The sequence below is a fragment of the Carassius gibelio genome, chromosome A4 (genome assembly GCF_023724105.1).
Source record: "Carassius gibelio isolate Cgi1373 ecotype wild population from Czech Republic chromosome A4, carGib1.2-hapl.c, whole genome shotgun sequence".
In the NCBI taxonomy this organism is placed as follows: Eukaryota; Metazoa; Chordata; class Actinopteri; order Cypriniformes; family Cyprinidae; genus Carassius; species Carassius gibelio.
Window position 1 is genome coordinate 34,455,750 of NC_068374.1, and position 19,291 is coordinate 34,475,040.

A 19,291-nucleotide genomic window follows, 5' to 3' on the forward strand; every position below is an offset into this window, starting at 1 on the left:
TTACTAATTTCAAAAGAAGAAAAGGATTATTTTGCATAAAGAAAAAGTACCATTAAGATAAAGGCTGTTATATTTTTATGATAACTAAGAACATCTCCTTTTGCAAAACATTGGTTTTAAATAATTAAGTACTTAATAATATAGTATTTAATATAAAATATAATTTTATGTTGATTTTAATTATCATATTTGTTTCCGTAATACAATAAAGTACTGTGAATTTGGGAAAATATCAATCCAAAAAAATAAAATGAAAATAAATAAAAAGGAATTATATATAAACAATGGTTCTAAGAAATAAGGTTAATTTTCTTTATGCAAAATATGTATTTTTAATATTGAGTTCTATTTTAAGTAGAATTTCCCCCAAATTCTCATTACCATAAATTTAAATAATTGCTTTTTTAATTATTTATATTAAATGTAATGTATTTAATATAAATTATTTTATATAATTTATTTTTGTAAAACAACAAATCATCTACTGCATTACAGTAATGAGGATTTAGGAAAATATTTCTCAATACTTTATTTAAAAATAAAAAGATGGTTCTAAAAATGTAGTTAATTTACTTTATGCAAAATATTTTTTAACCCTTTTACTAATTATAATTACAAGGTTAAACGCATTTTAAAAATACATTTAGATTAATAAATACATTTTTACATAAATTGTATAAATGTGATTTTAATAAAATACTGTATTACAGTAATGAGAATTTGAAAAAAAAAAGTCAGTCATTTAAAAAAAAAAAAAAAGGTCCTAAATAAGGTAATTTTTCTTAATGCAAAATAGTTCATAGTGTTATTGTATGATATCTACATTTAGAAAACAAACATGTTCAGTGTGCAATAAACCCTTGTTTCAGTGCACTTTGCTTCTGTCGTGCAGTGATATTGAAAACTAACCCACAGGCCTTTCACCTTCGAATGTTTTATTAATAAAGCCATTAAAATTGAACCATGCCCAATAAGTTAGATCCGAAGCAGAGTAGGGTCCTGATCTCAGCTGAGGCACTGGAGATGAGCATGTGCTTTTCACATGGTGGGAAAACAGCCAGCGGAGGAACGACAGAGTGAATATATTCTCGAAAAACAGTGTCACATGAATGAATGAGCGTCACTGTGCCTGATCCACATATTACAGCACCGCGTCTGCTCACACGTCTACTTCTCCGGCATTTACAGTTTGTACATACAGTAGTACAACAAACCCAGCAATGAAACATACAAAAGTAACCCTTTAGGCTGAATAATAATCAATGAGAACGGGACATTCAGGTATAATACATCTTCAGAGCACCGATCGGCCGCAGAGCATGAGGGACATCGAGAACGATACACACATCGGGAATAAAATGTAAAAACAAAGAATAAAAAAACTGGTTGCAAATACTGAACATTCATTATTTACAGATGGGGCGTCTTTCGGATGATCAGGCTTTACACATGCAGTGGAGATTTGCAAGGTCAAAGGTCTATACACAGCAGTGCCAGACGCCACTAAAAGCTACAGTCATACACTTGGATAATCGTTTTTTTTTCTGCTTTTTTGGTAAGATAAAAAAAAAATTAGGAGCAGCTTTAACTAACACGGACGAAAATTAAAAAACGAACGCAAGTCACATATAGAATAATGAATCTAGTTCATTTATGTACAGATGCACATTCTTTACATCCTGTCACGAAAACGCCACACCGACAGGAAGAGGAAATGGGGAGCAAAAAGGGGAGGAGCTTCCTCTTTCTACGCAAGCTTGAAGATCCCTTGGGGACGCCGGGGAAAAGAGCTTGTTTTTTCAGTAACAACGAACAAACTAAAAAAGATCAGTGCATTGTTTAAGGCAGACGAATACTGCCGCTGCCACAAAAAAACCCTAAAATGAATGGGAACAGATGGAAGGAGCCCCTCTGGGGTGTTAAACGCCATCTCCCTTTAAGTCCATACAGCGATCAGGTCCACTTAATAATGGCTTTTCAACTTTAGATGTATATACACTTCCTAAAACTACACATACATAATAAATATAGAGGTTCACATACGAGCGTGTTATTTCTTGTAAAATTCAGAGGGCACCTGGATTACTCTCACAAACACATCAAGAACGTGGCCAGGTCACATTTCATCCAAAAATGTAATAAAACAAACATTATTTATGTAAAAAAAAATGTATGTATATAATATATGAAAGTGAAGACTGTGTTTCTGCTGTAATTCTCATTGCAATAGTGTTTTTTAATTGTTTTACAGTAAACAACGGTTGAAAAACAATGATTTAAAAAAAATAGCATAATTTAGAGGCAATATACTATAAATACTTTTATAGATTTTTAAATACAGTAATAATGAGGTGATTTTTAAATAAAGTAATAAGGAGGTTTTAGTGCATGATCGCAATGAGAATTATGGGGAAATGTGTTTAACCTTCATGAAAACCGTTTTCTCTAACCCAAATATAATCTAATATGTGTTTCTTTTGATTTTGGGGTGAAATATGACCCGGCTTTATCTTCTTGACACGTTTTCGAAGGATTCACCCCACCTAAACTATTAAACATGCTGCAAATGTACATATATATGTGGAAATGAAGATATGTTAAAATTACCTCATGATACCATATTTACTTAATTGCGCAAAATACTACATAAATAGGTTAAAATAAATATGTTATGTCACATTATTTGATCAGGGCATGAGAATGCGTGTCAATACAACGCCTGTTTTCAGACAAATCGAGGCAGCTTAAAGGAATCGTTCACCTTAAAATGTAAAAATGTGTTATTAATTCCAAACATCTATGCGTATTATTTCCTGCATAAAAAAAACAAAAACAAAAAAAAAACACGTTTTACGTCTATGGAAAAGAGCAGCCTGAACATTCTACTAAACATCTTCTTTTGTGTTCCACGCCAGTCATACAGGTTTGATGCGACATGACGAAGAACAAATAATAATAAAAAGTCAAATTTTGGCCAGAACGATTCCTTAAAACCACAAACGCTTTTTCGACGCTAATATTCTCATTCCTACACAAAGTTCCAGGTTGAACCAGGACTTAACGCAGATCCGAAATCACTTTACAAGCAACAAAAAAAAAGGGGTCACAGGAAGAGAACCGAAGTTAAACGAACGATGTGCGTCTCTGCTGACCAATCGAGAAGAGTGGGCTGTACTGCATTAAACTCCTCCTCTTCCTGTTCCTCGTGTCCCTGCGTCTCGGGTGGAGTTGGTGACAGCATGCGTTATCCTGACTGGGTGAGGTTTGCAGTCTCGGTGAAGGAGGTGGTCCCGTTTGAGCAGCACTTCAGGAAAACCTCTCCCCTCTTCTCGCTCTCGCTCCGTCGCTCCGTCACCGCTCTACACCAGCTGGTATCCTGAGCCGGACGTCTGCTCGTACTCTATTGTGTACTGGGACGTCCAGTCTACCACCACGGGCCGCAGCAGACCGCAGCAGCGCAGCTCGAAGAAGTCTATGAGGTTCCTCAAACAACCGTGACTGAAAACAGAGGAGCGACAGAGGAGTTATCTTTCCTGACAATAATGTCTTCCTAAACAACCGTTCTCACGTTTAACTGTAGGACCACATGGCCTTAATTGAACATTTACGTTTCATTAATAATAATGTTGCTTGCTTTTGTCATTTTTATTAGTTTTTGTCCATTATTTTGTTCAAATATTTTTACAGTTTTATTTCAATTACAGTTTTAGTAGTTCAACTTAAATGTATTATTAACTTCATTATCTGAAACAATGTTATTATAGTATTATGAATATGCTTGATTGATTACCGTTATTTTGAATATAATATTTATCTCCCATTTAAATAAAAACAACAAATTTTGCTCATTATTTTTCATTAGCAAGTTTTATTAGTCATTTTAATTTAGTTTAAATCCATTTTGTTTCAAGTTTTATATTATTTATTTTAGTGCTTAAACTTATTAACTTAATTAAAAATATATATTATCTGAAACAGTGTTATTTTAGTATCATGTATATACTTTGTTTTAATATTCAGAGTAAGCTTTTCAATAGATTTGTATAGCATTTTTTATTTATTTTAATAAAGTTTATTTAAAAATATTTAATTTTCTTTGTTCATTATTAATTTTGTAATTTTTAGTTTCAGTAATTTCAGCTAGTAATAATAGTACTGCAACTTTGCCAGGCAAATAACTTTTGCACAAAGTTTTTCATCTAATATTTTGTTTCAGCTCTATTTCAAGTGACATTTTTCTTAAATGTCATTATTATTATTATTTTTTTCTATTGATAAAATTTTATTTTTATACAGAACTGGATCTTTTTATAAATTGTTGGTGTCTAAACAAGCACTAACAGGATCATTTGTGATGTACCAGATTATGACTATTATATATTTTTGTTTTTGTTATTCTTTTGAGTTACTACAGTGTGTATTTTGCTCTATTTGTGAAGCATTTTGGTCAACATTTGTGTTGTTTTAAGGTGCTATATGAATGAACTTTGACCTTGAGTATATGGATTATATTCTAAAGACTGTATTGATGATGAATACACAGATCAGTCATCTATAAAATGTATTTATGCTTGACAATCCTCCTCTATGTTCAGTGCTTCCCAGCTCAAGCTGAATTGAGTTTAAACGACTCACTTGAAAGGGCTCTCGATGGACGTGGCTGTAACTTTAAAGTGCTTATATCTTCTGGCGTTCATGCGCTCGTTTGTAGTGATGCCCAGAACAGCGATCTATGGAGGACATATCAAACATACAAACTCAGGTACAACATGCAGACCGAAATGCATCCTCAAGACCTAAACAAAGGCCTCTCTTGCTTTTGCAACGGATCTAGACTAGAGTATACACTACCTGATAGAGCTGGCACATGATGAGTACAGCGACCCACATGAGGTGAAACACACTGTTGAGAAACATCCAGAACATCCACGGCGAGCAGGTGGCGATCTGGGTGATGTACATCCAAAAGCCGTCTTTAGTGTAGCTGGTGGCACAGTGAATCCTCCAGTCTGCAGAGACAGAGCACAATCACCATCAAAACCATTCATTCTACTAATGCAAAAAAATCAGGTTACAATACGTTCTCATTTGTTAATATTAATTAAAGGGACAGTTCAACCAAAAATGAAAAGTCTGTCATCTTTATTATATAAAGAGATATTTTGAAGAATGCAGGTAACAGTTGACGGTAGCCATTGACTTCCATTATATATTTTTTCCCATACCATGGAAGTCAATGGCTACCATCAACATCAAAATATCTTCTTTTACAGGTTTGGAATAACTTCAGGGTTTGTAAATGACGACAATATTTTCAGTTTTGGGTGAACCCTTTGTGCATTAAATAACGAGCTAACAATGTTAAATAACAGAATTTATTCACCGTTTTTAATGTTAGTTAACAGTGCATTAATTTCAACAGATACTAAATATTGATTTTAACAATGAATTAGAAAATGTTGACTCATGTTAACTAATGTAGATAACCTGTTTGTAGAGTGTTACAATAAATAAATACTATTTTAATTTGAAAGTTATTTATATTTGTTTATCACTGCTTTGGTCGTGCAAAATAGTGTACTCACAGCAAATGCATCCGTACATCATCCAACAGATCATACATAACAGGAAGAACAAGTAGCCCATGAAGTAACGGTGGTTTCCACTTCCTGTCCGCAAACCATGAGGAGAAAAACAAAAGGAATGAATCACAATCCTGTCTTTGGCTCAAATAAGTCCAAGATTTGAAATTTTGAGATGCAAAATGGGCTTTCTTCACTATAACGAATGATTTCCTGACAGAACATCTCTGAGTTTTTGTGTTAATGTCGTGTAGAAGGGCATGTGAGGTGGATGGTTGGTGGGATTCAGTAGGAATATGACTAGAAAACTCACCCACGCAGTTTCCGACCCACGGGCAGTGGTGATCAAACTTGGCGATGCATCGATTGCAAACGGCGCAGTGTTTCGATCTGATTGGCTTCCGTATCTGTGGAGAACAGGCCATTAAAGTGAGTGTTTTATGAGTGGACACTTTGATGGAAATTGCAATGCAAATCAGACTGTTGGGTTATCAACTAGCCAACGCTGACTGTGTTCAAGCTTTAGTGTGCAGAATGGAAAAGAGTCCTAATTACCAAACAGGTGCTGCAGAATATGCTGAGATCCAGAGAGCCTGTTTCTGCCAGTTCAACTATAGTCTGAAGAGAGAAGAAAGAGACATTTTCTCATGAGTGGTGCTTTCCTGTGCATGAAGCATTTTTTTTTTTATTGGCCCAAGTTAAAGAGCCCTGAATCATAGCTCAAAGATTTGAAGAAATGTAGCATTCATCACTGTCTCACCAATGGATTCTCTGCAGTGAATGGGTGCCATCAGAATGAGTCCAAACAGCTGATAAAAACACCAGAGGAGAGCCTTTCGCTCCACACGACATTAACTGATGGACTGGAGCGGTGTGGATTATTGTGATGTTTTTATCAGCTGTTTTGACTCTCGTTCTGACGGCACCCATTCACTACAGAGCATACATTACTGGGCAAGTGATGCAATGCTACATTTCAAAATCTAATCTGATTAAAAATCACATTTATCTGCATCTGGGATGACCTGAGGGTGAGTAGATTTGCTGTAATCATCGCTGAACTTGTTTGCAGTTTGAGATTTTACCTTTTTCTTCTGCTCCTCGGAAGCTTTGATGATACCAGGGTCAGACTTCCAAGACTTGCCAAAGTTATAGAAGAGAGCTAGACTGTTGAGCAAGAAGGGCAGGTGGATGGTGAGGAACGGGAGATGTGTGGAAAGTTAAGGAAGTTATGTTCAATATGACACAGCAAAAGAGCCAACACAATTTTGGACCAATCAATCGAATCAGACTGATTTGAGTGTTTCATTCATACCAATCTGTGAAGTACCAATCGTTGTCTCCAATGAGGCCAATCACTGCAGTGCCATTTACAAATTTAATGATGGAGTTGGATCCATGCTCAGGCTTGCAGTTGTGGATGTAGAGGGAAAAGAGGAATGGGCTCAGCACACAGCCTTGGGGTACGCAGGTGTTGAGTGTGATGGTGGTGGAGCAGGTGTGGCCTAACCTAACATGCCGAGAGGTCTGTCGGTCAGAAAGTCCATAATCCAGTTGCAGAGGGAGATGTTAATGTCCAGGACTCTTTAAGTTTTGTGTTCAGCTTGGAGGGAATGACTTTTAAAAACTGAGCTGGAGTCAACAAACAACATTTGTTCAAATGTGTTGTTATTGTCTACGTGTGTGAGTACAGAGTGCAGCATTGTATATACTGCGTACTCTGTGCTCCTATTGCTACGGGAAGGCAAATTGGTGTGGGTCCAGTGTGGGTGGGAGGCAGTCCTCGAGGTGTGCTAGGACCAGTCGCTCAAAGCACTTCGTAACAATAGGTGTGAGTGCTACTGGGCAGTGGTCATTCAGGCACATCGGGGAGGAGTGTTTCGGCATGGATGTGGATTTTTGTGGCACAGTTGCTTGAGTGAGGGACAGGTTGAAAATGTCTGCGAAGACCCCTGCAAGCTGCTCTGCACATGCACGAAGCACACATCCAGGAATGCATTTCGTGCATTGATCCCGTCCAATGCATAGTAGACATCTGTGGAGGTGAGTTGAGGGGTTGGTGGTCTCCTCGGAGTGTGACAAATGACTGTTTGAATTTACACTGAAAGTTCCGTGGAATTCTGAGCTGCAACATTTAAACGGATTATTTCTGTAAATATGTAACATTTCCTGTTTGACTTGTGGCTGAGACGTCTGGATGTAACATGAGTGTCTCCATCACCCAGAGAACAGTATGTCCAGAAAGACACTAACAAATGCAGAAAACCTGTTTCTCCTGTAAGTGGGTCGGTGGTTTCGCTGAGCTGAGCTGCACATGGGCAACAATTACAGCAGTCAACAATGAGCTCAATCCCCAGAGGAGATGCTCTATTGTTGGATGATAAAGGCGAGAAGGAAACGGATCCAGAGCTCTTGGACTGATTTGAGCTGCAGGGTTCGAGTGCATCGTTTCTATTCCTAAAGCACCTGGACACACGGCGGCTCTGTGCACACCAAACATCACTCCACAACCTCCAATTACAGCCAAACAAACCACATTACAATCGCTTAATTCGAGAGACAGATCCAGACATGAGTCACGTCATGAGTGGTTTGATCAGTACAGAGGCAAATGCTTCAGCTTTGGGAAGAAATCATCATTTACCAGTAATGTCTGACGGCTCCATAACCACAGAAATGCAACATTGTCATTACCAGACAAGAACTCAGCTGTCTTGTGTTTGTGCTTGCGTTCTCTCACACGTAATGGTGGGCGCATGAACAGAATCTTATATCACAGTATGAGTAATTATATATCATAGTGATCATTTATAGCACAATATGGATCAGCTCTTTGGACTCTCGTTCTGACAGCAGCCATTCATTGCATTGGAATCCTACCCTTCTCCAAATCTGTATCCCTTTTTCACCCTTGGTTTACTGACGCCAACATGAATTAGTGGGTTTTTCTGGAGATCATTTGTTTTAAGTCGTGCTGTAAGTGTAAAATTCTGGGCAGATGCATCATTTTTGACAGGCTTGACATGGATATGCCTAATTTTCCATGGAAATTTTTAACAGGAAAGTGAATGTCTGTCAGACCGAGCAAATGTTTAAACAAAAAAAAGCTTCTCAACCAGATCATTTTCACATCTTTCAACACTGAAAAGTGAGATATTGCCATATAAATTGGGTCACTTCAGCGACCTAGTTTTAAGTTTCATGTCAGGAAAACAACAAAGACAGAAAGAGAAGATATAAATTCCTTTAGCTCTTGGATAACAATGTAGCCTGGATTCCAGTTATTATCCGGATGTTTATCTGAGTCACCAAACATATAAATGGATGCTTATATGAATCACAAAGACAAAGGCTGGATTTGTTGCTATTTCTGATAAATGATGCTGTGTCAGAAGAGCTAAATACAATATTCTGATTAAGTGGGTTGAATCGACCTGATTGAGTAGCATCAAATCCTTACTATGATCATCAAATTGACCGCACAGGATGAAGCGACTGAAAGGATATCGTTCCAGAACCAACAAAACCAGGTGATGTACATCCAAAACTTAGTGGCCAGATAGATGCCCAGAGGAAGAGCGCTGTGCATGGAGTGATCAAAGAAAGACCTAGAAACAGAGGTCAATGTTAGCGATGATGCTTCGCATTCACATTACAATGCATTAAAAGCCAAAGCTTTTATAAAGGGGTCGTACTTGGACAGAAACTGCACGACGAGCCACATCACTGCATACATCACACCCTTGATGAGCCAGGAGTCAATGTCCAGATCGGCGATAAATCCCACCAGCCAGATCACCAGGAACGGAGTTCCCAACATCACCTTCTGCCTGAACTCCTGCAGACAGACAGAGAAACGTCTGAGTGCATGCACTACTTCTCGACTGGTGAGTCTGAACGGGTGGTTTCACTTGCTGTACCTTGTCCATTTTGAGTCGTTTCAGGTATGAGGGGCTGTCGTAGCCTTTGGCCTGTCTGGCCTCCTGCAGATGATTTATCATCCACACATTTTTCCTCTGTTTGGCCAGATCCAGCGGCGTCTCTCCCTGAAACCAACAAATATTATTAAATGTGAGGTACACCAGTATGGTTTCATTAACTAAAGCCAATAAAAACATTTGCATTAATTTAAAATGCAATGCAATACAATAATTTTTTATATTTTATTTAAATATTTATATGTTGCATTGGTAATTTACTGAAATAAGTTTAAGTACTAAATTACTTGACGACTAAAATCAAAATGAAAACTGAAAAAACAAAACAAAATAAAAGCTATATATATATATATATATATATTTCTGTAAGGGATTTTATTTTTATTTAAAAAAATATTTACTAAAATAATAAGAATGCATTTATTTATAAAACAAATTGAAATAAAAATTATTAAAGAATTTGCCGTTACATTATCAGAAAGAACTTTTAAATAAAATTAAATGATTGATGATGAAAAAAAGGAAGCTCCTGTGTATCTGTCAAAATAAAAGTCCTGCATCTGACATTTACGGGCCGATGCTGGTACTAAAAATGTTTAAAAGCAAATACGTACCACTAATCTACACCGTTCATTTCAGTGTGCTAGTGCAGGCGTCTGGACTTTACCTTGATGTTCTGTGCATCCACATTAGCATTAGCCTCCAACAGCAGGCTGATGACCGTAGTGTTTCCGGCCAGAACCGCCCAGTGCAGAGCCGTGTTCTTATGATACTTATCACCCAGATTCACAGACACGTTAAACGTCAGCAACAGCCGTGTCGGGTCAACACTGCAAGAAATCATTCCTATTAGCCTTCCATATTTTCTCTCATAACACACACACACACACTGACACACACACACCTGTGCATCCGATAAGCCGCCCACATCAAAGGGGTCATGCCATTCTGATCCATCATATCCACATCCTAGAAAATACAACACAGAGAAGACTTAAAAGTATCAGATCAGACCGAGATCAACTTTTCTGTCATATATGCCCCCTACAGGCTGAAAATAGACCAAGCACGACAAAATGCATGATAAATCGACTCTTTAGCATGCAAATAAACAGTACGGAGTCACAAGGCAGATTCTCATCATGTCTTCCCAAGTAGCTTATTGGCTCAAAATCGCAATTTAAAATATTCTGATTGGCTGTAACTCTCTGTTATGAGATCAGCTCCACACAGAGTGTTATTAAGGTGTTAAACAAGCGTACCTGTCCCTTGGCGATGAGATACGCTACAATAGAGGTGTGTCCAAACTGAGTGGCCAGATGCACACAACTGCATCCCTCTCCATCGATGAGAGACGGATCAGCGCCGTACTTCATCAACTGCACCACCATAGAGAGATGGCCCTGTCTGGATGAGAGAGAGCAGACTGATAAAACATCACACACACTAAACACACACGCCGTATTGGCATGCTTGCACTCATTTTGAAGGGTGCACATCATGCACATTAATGTATGCACTGAATAAATGGATAAGCTATTATATTTGACAAAATGTGCAGCGTAAAAGAGCACAATGCATCCCACAATGCAATGCACTGTTATTCTAATATAATTATTTAATTATTTAATCAATTTCGGTTTTGTGTCATTTTATTAGTTTTATATTTCTACTTAGCTTTACCTTATTTCAGTTTTTGTAATTTTAGTAGCCTACTTCAACATTTTATTTTGAGCAAAAAAAAAAAAAATCATCTAATATTTATATTTCAGATTTATTTCAATTACTTCAGATTTAGTTTGTGTTAAGTTTAATACTTCAGCTTAAACATTTTATTTCAGCAAATTTTAATTTACATTTTTCATTTTTTTTTATTTCAATCACCCACAGAAAGTTTAATTTAATATTTTCTGTCATTTCTGTTTTATGTCTGTCTGTTTTTTTTTGACTATATTTTAATTTCTATTTAGCTTTAATTAACTTACTTCAGTTTTAGTTTTTGTAGATTGGAATTCAACTTCAAAGTAATTTTTTTTCTGATCACTTTTGATTTGTTTTGTTTTTTATCTACTATTTATATCTAATTTCAGCTTTATTTCAATTACCCAAAAGTTATAATTTTAGTTTAAGTTTTAGAAATGTTGTTGTGTGTTTGTCCTTTTTATTAGTTCGACTGTATTTCTATTTATTTTAATTTTCTTTTCTTTTTTGTAGCAGTGCATATCAAAGGCACACCTTGTAGCCCAGTGCAGCGGTGTAGAATTGAGATCTCCTCCCAGCTGATCGACTACAGCTCCTTTAGATATGTAGTACCTAAAAAGAGCAAACAGACAGCATTCAGCTTTATCTTACAGCTGCACAAGAGAGCAGAGTAAAATAAACGACTGCGCCAGAGCAGGCGCTTATTAAGAAGAGGATATGCACACGCACACACAGTCTCGTAATGAGCTTTTCTGAATGCTGAGAGAGTAATAACTCTGTCCATTCCTCTGTGTGCATGTGCGTGTGTTGTCTTAATATCAGAAGGGGGAAAAAATCCTAGGGATCCAGGAGAGAAGATATGCATAAAATGAAAAAGAGAGAGACGTACTTGACCAGGTCGATGCGGTTATTGATTGCCGCCCAGTGCAGGAGTGTGACATTTTCTTTATCCGGCTGACGCACGTCATATCCGGCCTCCACCAGCTCACGGCATCGCTCGAATATCCCGTACCTGAGCACAAAAACAGCTCAAATTACACCCCAAAACATCCCTGAACAACAGCTTCTATCCAGTTTCACAACACTGGTGTTCACTTTGTCAGCTGTTCTGTCATTCAAATTTACTTTTCTTTTTTTTAATCAGATTTAGTCAACCTGTCCTGTTTTTTTTTGGTCAAGTTTTGGTTGAATAAATGTCTACACGCTCTATACATTTTAAAAATTGGTAAAACTCAAAAGCGTCTCTCAAAAACTAAAACAGATGTTAATTACAATAATTCAGAATTATCATCATTCTATTAAAACACAATAGACTTTGCCCATTTTTATTTTGATTAAAATATGAATTAATGTTTTAAGCCTTCATTTGATTATCAGAATAATTTAAATACACAAAAAAATTAATAAATTTAGCTTATAAAGATATATTTGTAAAAATTAATTGGACGTGTTTTTTAATTAGTAAATTTTAATTAAACAATTGAAATGGAATCCAGAAAAAAAAAAATTTTTAAGTAAAAATAAAGCATATTTCATAGGGTCCTAAAAAAATGAATTTTTGTTTATTTTTAATCAGTTATTGTTAAATTGTAAAAGTATGATTTCAATTAATTAGACATGACTTTTCACTACTTTTTATTTAACCATCAGTCTAAAAAAATTTAATGGAGGGGGAAAAAGAAACCTGAAAAAATTGGAATCCATAAAATTAAAACAGAAAAAAAAGCATTTGGGGGAAAAAATTATTTTAAAGTGCCCTATGATAAAGGGATTTAAACTCTTGACATCTGGCAACCCCGAGCATGAAAACTCATGGAGGCCTCTATTTTTCCTCTTCTTTAATGTTGAAGAAAATAAAGAGAAATTCTGGATATAGAGAGCTAAACTAAATTTTTTTGTCTATTTTTCGTCTATTTTTGTCAAAGATACCGAATATTAACAGTCACAGTTAGTGTTTAATGATATCAGTGTCTTCTTGTGTCAGTCATGGAAAGAAAGGAATATTATTTTTTGTCATAGTTTTTGTTAATAAAAATTAACCCTGGCCAACAAACACCAAAAAAAGTGTCTTTTGCGTTCTCTGATAATACAATGTTGTGTTGACGACATGAGCATCATCAGATATTTCTGAGTCAGGGATGTGTGTGTGTAGATGGTCGTTCCGGTGTGTGTGTGTGTGTGTGCGGACTCACTGGGTGGCCTTGACGATGTCCCAAGTGCTGTAGTCGTCCACGTGGCTCTTGCGGCTGACGCTCTCGCTGTAGTCATTATTAAAGTGACTCTGGGGTTTAATTTCCTGAGGGAGAGAAACACAGTCAGTTCATCATCAGATAGAAGACACAATGTGTCACTCGTACGGTCAGTCTCCATGGTGACGACGAGCTCACACACACACACACACACACACACACACACACAATATCATGGATACAGGATTATATTGCTGTTTCATGCAACTAAATGTTTTCTGAAACTGCACGATTGAACTTATTTATACAACTTCTGCTTGTCTCTTTTATTTAAGCATAATTGTCTGTGATATTACAATATATTTAAACATGAATCTTGACTTTGCAACTTCTCTGTGCTTTTGTGAAAGTGCAATAATGCTGATTAAAAGTAAAACTACATTTCTCAAATGAAAACAATCATGATTAATAATTGCTACATTTGTGAGCAAAATAAATGTTTATTATTGATATTTCTTAACTATAACCAGCCACATTTACACATCAACCCTTTTTCTGTCCATCTTAGAAAACTATGTCCGTTTACTGAGGTTAACTAATCATAACAAATGCTAATTTATTGATTTATTTATTAAATTAACAGTACAGTGACAAAAAACATAATTTTAATACTATCAGTCAGCAAGAAAGCGGTTCATGAAACGTCGTCACACATTATAATTAAACTATTAAAACCCCTCAGTCTGCATGAGGGTGTGTGTGTGTGTGTGTGTGTGAGAGAGATGACCAGCAGATGTCCAAACCTCAGCCCTATTGATTGCTCTGTCTTTTGTATTAAAAGCCCTTCTGACCTGAACCTCCAGCTGTACCCTGTACACCGAGCCCTTTCAAGGATTTACCCCCTAGAAAACAGTATTTAATTTATTTATTTTTTTAATTGTATTTTTATTTTATAAATTTTATTTTATATGCATATGTATATTATTTATATAAAATGTTTATTTCATTTAAATGTACATACATTTTTATATACATATAAAGTATTAATTCTAAAATAACATAATACACAGTGACAAAATATTATTATTTAATTATAAATCACAATCGTAGAAAATGTGCAGACTATAATCAGATCAGAAGCATATTAATATTACACAAGATGTTATTTAACCACCACAAACTTTTAATAGATGTGTAAAAACACTGTAAAAAGACACCTTCTGACAAAAGCTTGAAACTGATTCAAAGGACAAACCCACAGGACACAAGGGAGTCCTGGCAAACACACCGAGCTCTCTTTATGTGTGTGTGTGTGTGTGTGTGTGTGTGTGTGTGTGTAATGCCAGGCCAGCAAAAACATGACACACACACACCGGCCACAGAGTTTAATGTAGAAAGATAATGAAGGGGCAAACACAGTAAACGAGAATGCATTTATAAAGCAGTGGCATTACAAATAATCCTTAAATAAACTCATTAGTGAAGAGTAAACGGTAGGGACCTAGTAACACAAATCAGTAATAACACATTTGCACCCACAATGACAGCATTTATTAAAGTCCTAGTTGTTACTTTTACAAACACACCAAACAGCGATGCGTTTTATACACGATTGTACATATTATCAACACAAAGATTCATCCAGCAGCCACACGTCCAGAGAAAAGCCTAGCGAGATCACCTGAATGATCCTCAATAATTACCCTACAGCGAAGCATCCCGAATGAGAATCTGCGTGAAAAGGACATACAAATGGACAGCGCAGACAAATCTTTATTTCTAAAAGGCTCTTTGAGAGGTCAGAGGTCAGTCAAGAAGCAAGTATTAACCAGGGTCATCCATCAAAAGTTAATGATCCAGCACAATAACACAACATACAGCCACAACCCTGCTGAAACCGATCTAGCTGGCTGACATTTGACCTCTGAAATTAAATTTGTTTAGTCGAAAATATATGAAATATTAACGACCTATGATTTGGATGACATAAATATGATCTTTAACTCAAAAAAAAAAACTTACATAACCCATGAACCAGAAAAAAGAAATACAATTTTTTATATATATATATTTACTTGACTGCTAATTAAATTAAAACTTTAAATAAAATTGAAATCCACTATAACTGTGCTCAGACGCTGACGTGCTTAGAGCTGTCAAAATAAAAGTCTCATCACTGAACAAATAAAAGCTGCTTATCAAAATATTGGCCGATATATCGGTTTTGCTAATATATATCGGTCAACAACTATTCATATTATATTCATAATATATATTAGCAAGGACAGTATGTTAGTATTCAATTAGAAAACATGGTAAATGTTGCATTATAGTGAAGTTACAGAAGTGCAGACTAAATTTCTGCTAGCAGATATCTAATTTCTGCCAGCAGAAGGCTATTTTAAGAAAACATTGAATAAATTAAGTTGATTTTATGCATTTAAATAATTAGACATTCTAAAAAACAGAATTAGATAACAATAAAAGAAAAAATAAAACATTTTATAGGGCCCCAAACATGCAATTTTTGTTAAACTTTTAATCAATTATTGTGAAAATGTATACGTTTTATGATTTTATTTAATTAGACATGCTTTTTGATTAATTTAATTTAACCGTTAAAAAGGAGTTGAGCAAAATTAAAACAGGAAAAAACAGAATCCAGAAAAATTTAAACGGAAAAAAATAAAAGTCCCACCACTGTCCAAATAAAAGCTGCTTATCAAAATTTTGGCCGATATATCGGTTTTGCTAATATATATCGGTCAACAACTATTCATATTATATTCATAATATATATTAGCAAGTACAGTATGTTAGTATTCCATTAGAAAACATGGTAAATGTGGCATAATAGTGAAGTTACAGAAGTGCAGACTAAATTTCTGCTATCAGATATGCACCTAATCCAAATATTTAAAGTCATACGCATAGCATTAATCCTAATCCAATTATACCATTTCAATAATTAGAGAAACAGATATGTTATGCAACAGAACTGATCAAATGAGCAGCAGGGAGAAACAGCATCATCCAGCAGACTTTTATAAAGGTGTCTTGTTGTTTTACTCAATGGTTTTGCGCCTGGTATCGGATCAGTTGGTATAATTCAATAAGGGCCTAATGTACCTCCTGCCAGTGAGGAGACGAGCGCTTACAGCATCTGTGGGACCATGTGACACATACGGAGATGCTTGGTTTCCTATTAAAACAGGAAGACATTAAGCATTCAGCTCTGGGGAGCATCTGTTAGTTTCGTGCATATTTTTTCATGACTAAAATTGTTATTTGTAGTCAGATTTCACATTTCTTTGTCTATTTTTAGATATAAAGCAGAAATGCAAATGAAATCACACCCACAGGCACACTGTGCAGAAATAATTTGTCACATTTTGAATGAATTAATCAAAATAGGTCATTGCACTTACATCAAATTGCGATATGGACTAATATCTGTAAATATTAAGCCGGAAGAGTCTATTTAAATATGAATCCTGCATGTTATGCGTGTCTGTGTTAATGAATGGCGCAGATAATTAAAATTCAATGGCGCAGATAATTCAAGAGTTAAAAGATAAATGAAATGAATGTTTTATGCCTTCATTTGAAAAACAGAAAAATGTAAATACACAACAGAATTTCCGAGGGGAAAAAACATTTCATAAGGCTATTTTAAGAAAAAATGGAATAAATTAAGTTGATTTTATGCATTTAAATAATTAGACATGCTAAAACACAGAATTAGATAACAATAAAATAAAAAATAAAACATTTTATAGGACCCTAAACATGTGATTTTTGTTAAACTTTTAATCAATTATTGTGAAAATTTATAAGTTTTATGATTTTAATTAATTACACTTGGTTTTTGATTAATACAATTTAATTTATCCGTTAAAAAGGAGTTGAGAAAAATAAAAAAACGGAATCCAGAAAAATGTAAACGGAAAAAAATAAAACAGAATTTGGGAAAAATAAAAGGGATTTCACAGGGCCCCATGTTGACTTTCCTCTAATTAACACCTTTGATTAACGAATGACAAATGTACAGTGTGTGTCTTTCACAGACTAGAGGTTTCCTTCTGTCCTGGTGGGATTTTTACAGTTCAATCAGTTTTATTTTAGTATAATTGAATGTTATAATTCTTATTAATATTTTGAATTAGCTTTGTATTTATATAAATTTCATTTTAATTTCAAAGTTTTGACATCAGTGTTACGTTAGTGTCATTGTGATATTCTAACTTTATAAATATGTTTTTTTAATATATATAGTTATTATTTTTTTCAATTTTAGTTTTTTAAGTTAATGAAAATTAGAAATGTTCTTTTTTCTTTTCTTTCTAAAGTTCATTTCATTTCAAGCAAAAGTTATATTTATTGATTTATTTTGCCTGAAATGGCAAAAAAAAAAAAAAAGAAATATATATATATATATATATATATATATATATATATATATATAAAATTTTAATAACTATAATAATAATAATAATAATTAAATAATTTTTAATAATTACATAAATATATAAATTTTTAGGCATAGTTTTAGTTAACTTTAAAAACCTTGCTTCCAATAAGAATTTACTTATTTTACCCTCTTTTTTTCCAATCAACAAAAGACCAACTGAACAATGCTTCACGTTATAATGTAACCTTTTGATAATCCATCACAAACCAAATTATGAGGACAGCTAAACCATTCACCATTTCGCTCTCAAAAAGCCACATGCAAAGCACAGTCCCTATCATTGATTCATGTTTTTTCATGCCTCGAAACCGACCAGACATCTCGGCACATGACAGACATTTACATGACATTGTCTTCAGCAAATTTTCAGTAAATATTACCAAAGTTCCTTAAAGGTTATTCTATAGTCGTTGATATTATGTTACAAAAATGTGCTATTGTTATGCATTAAATTTGAAATACATAAACGTTAGACACTGTATGTCTGCTTATAAAAAAACAAATCGGCTGACCACTAATTATTATTAGCCTATAATATTATTAAAACATCATACATAACAATAAAACGACCTTCTGATTGCATTTTTTTTTTTGGGGTGTCATGTTATAATTTTAGTAATAACTTGTTTATAATCTATTGCACATATAATACTATAGAGCTTTAATATGAAAGAATTACACATGTTTCATGCTAAACTTTCATGCTGTCAATGCAAATTTTGGAAATGATTCGAAATTATTTATAGCAATCATTGCAGCATTGCTAATAATAGTAATATTCATCTATGAACATATTAATGAAAATATAAGAGTCTGACAACGATGAAAGATCAGAGTCAAATCTAGCATTATATTAATCTGACCAAAATGCAGTCCAACGCAGACATCTATAGTGTCCTAAAGGTATTTTAATAAAACAATATGACACAATCAATGTAAATAATGATTGTTTGACTGTCATTAAGATGCAAACGCAGCACACTGTAATACTAGCACAAATATGCTAACGTCACGTTTGCCACTGCACAACAGGGAATAAAACACACCTCTGCCTTCAAACATGAGATTAGACATGGAATAAAACGACAGATAAAAACAATCTATGTGTTTGAAAGGCTAACGTTAGCAGCGATGCTATTACGCAGCAGTGGGGGGGATTCACCCCTTCTGCATCACTGTGATGAGTTAGAAACGAGGCTTTTATTTCGGTTCGCATCGGTGCCGTGCTGCAGCGGAATAAAGACGCTGTTTGTTTGTTTTTACCTCGGGATGGAGGATCGGGACGCATCCAGTTTCTGTCGTAAATTCATCCAGAGCGTCCGCCATCTTGCTGCTCGTCCACGCGGAGCATCACGGGAGAAACATTCAGGGGCCGATAAACAGGAGAAAAGCGCGTGCGCGAGACTGGAT

The 19,291-nt window shown here is 35.0% G+C and overlaps 2 protein-coding genes across 3 annotated transcripts in view; one reads left to right on the forward strand and one right to left on the reverse strand.

Annotated features, from left to right (window-relative positions):
• LOC127978999 (cysteine and glycine-rich protein 2) overlaps positions 1 to 873 on the forward strand; it is a 7,824-nt gene extending 6,951 nt beyond the window's left edge. For both annotated transcript variants that reach the window (XM_052584073.1, XM_052584083.1), the window contains exon 6: positions 1 to 873. This exon is cut by the window's left edge and continues 117 nt beyond it. The gene's annotated coding sequence lies outside the window, so the exon portion shown is untranslated.
• Positions 874 to 918: 45 nt separating this feature from the next.
• Positions 919 to 19,291, reverse strand: LOC127978994 (palmitoyltransferase ZDHHC17). The gene is made up of 17 exons (XM_052584060.1): positions 19,145 to 19,291; positions 13,414 to 13,517; positions 12,111 to 12,233; positions 11,756 to 11,833; positions 10,783 to 10,927; positions 10,425 to 10,489; positions 10,188 to 10,350; positions 9,503 to 9,628; positions 9,278 to 9,420; positions 9,088 to 9,190; positions 6,668 to 6,790; positions 6,138 to 6,200; positions 5,896 to 5,989; positions 5,586 to 5,669; positions 4,852 to 5,009; positions 4,636 to 4,730; positions 919 to 3,498 (listed from the first exon to the last, which is right to left on the reverse strand). The coding sequence occupies exons 1-17, from the start codon at positions 19,205 to 19,207 to the stop codon at positions 3,360 to 3,362; spliced, it is 1,869 nt and encodes a 622-aa protein (XP_052440020.1). The 5' UTR covers positions 19,208 to 19,291; the 3' UTR covers positions 919 to 3,359.

Excerpts from the sequence above, each read along its gene's own strand:
- LOC127978994 (XM_052584060.1), bottom strand. The coding sequence starts at position 19,207 with ATGGCGGACGCTCTGGATGAATTTACGACAGAAACTGGATGCGTCCCG. Across the intron at positions 13,518-19,144 it reads TCCCGATCCTCCATCCCGAG|GAAATTAAACCCCAGAGTCA; the intron begins GTAAAAACAAAC and ends TCTCTCCCTCAG. Across the intron at positions 5,990-6,137 it reads TATTCTGCAGCACCTGTTTG|ATACGGAAGCCAATCAGATC; the intron begins GTAATTAGGACT and ends TGTTCTCCACAG.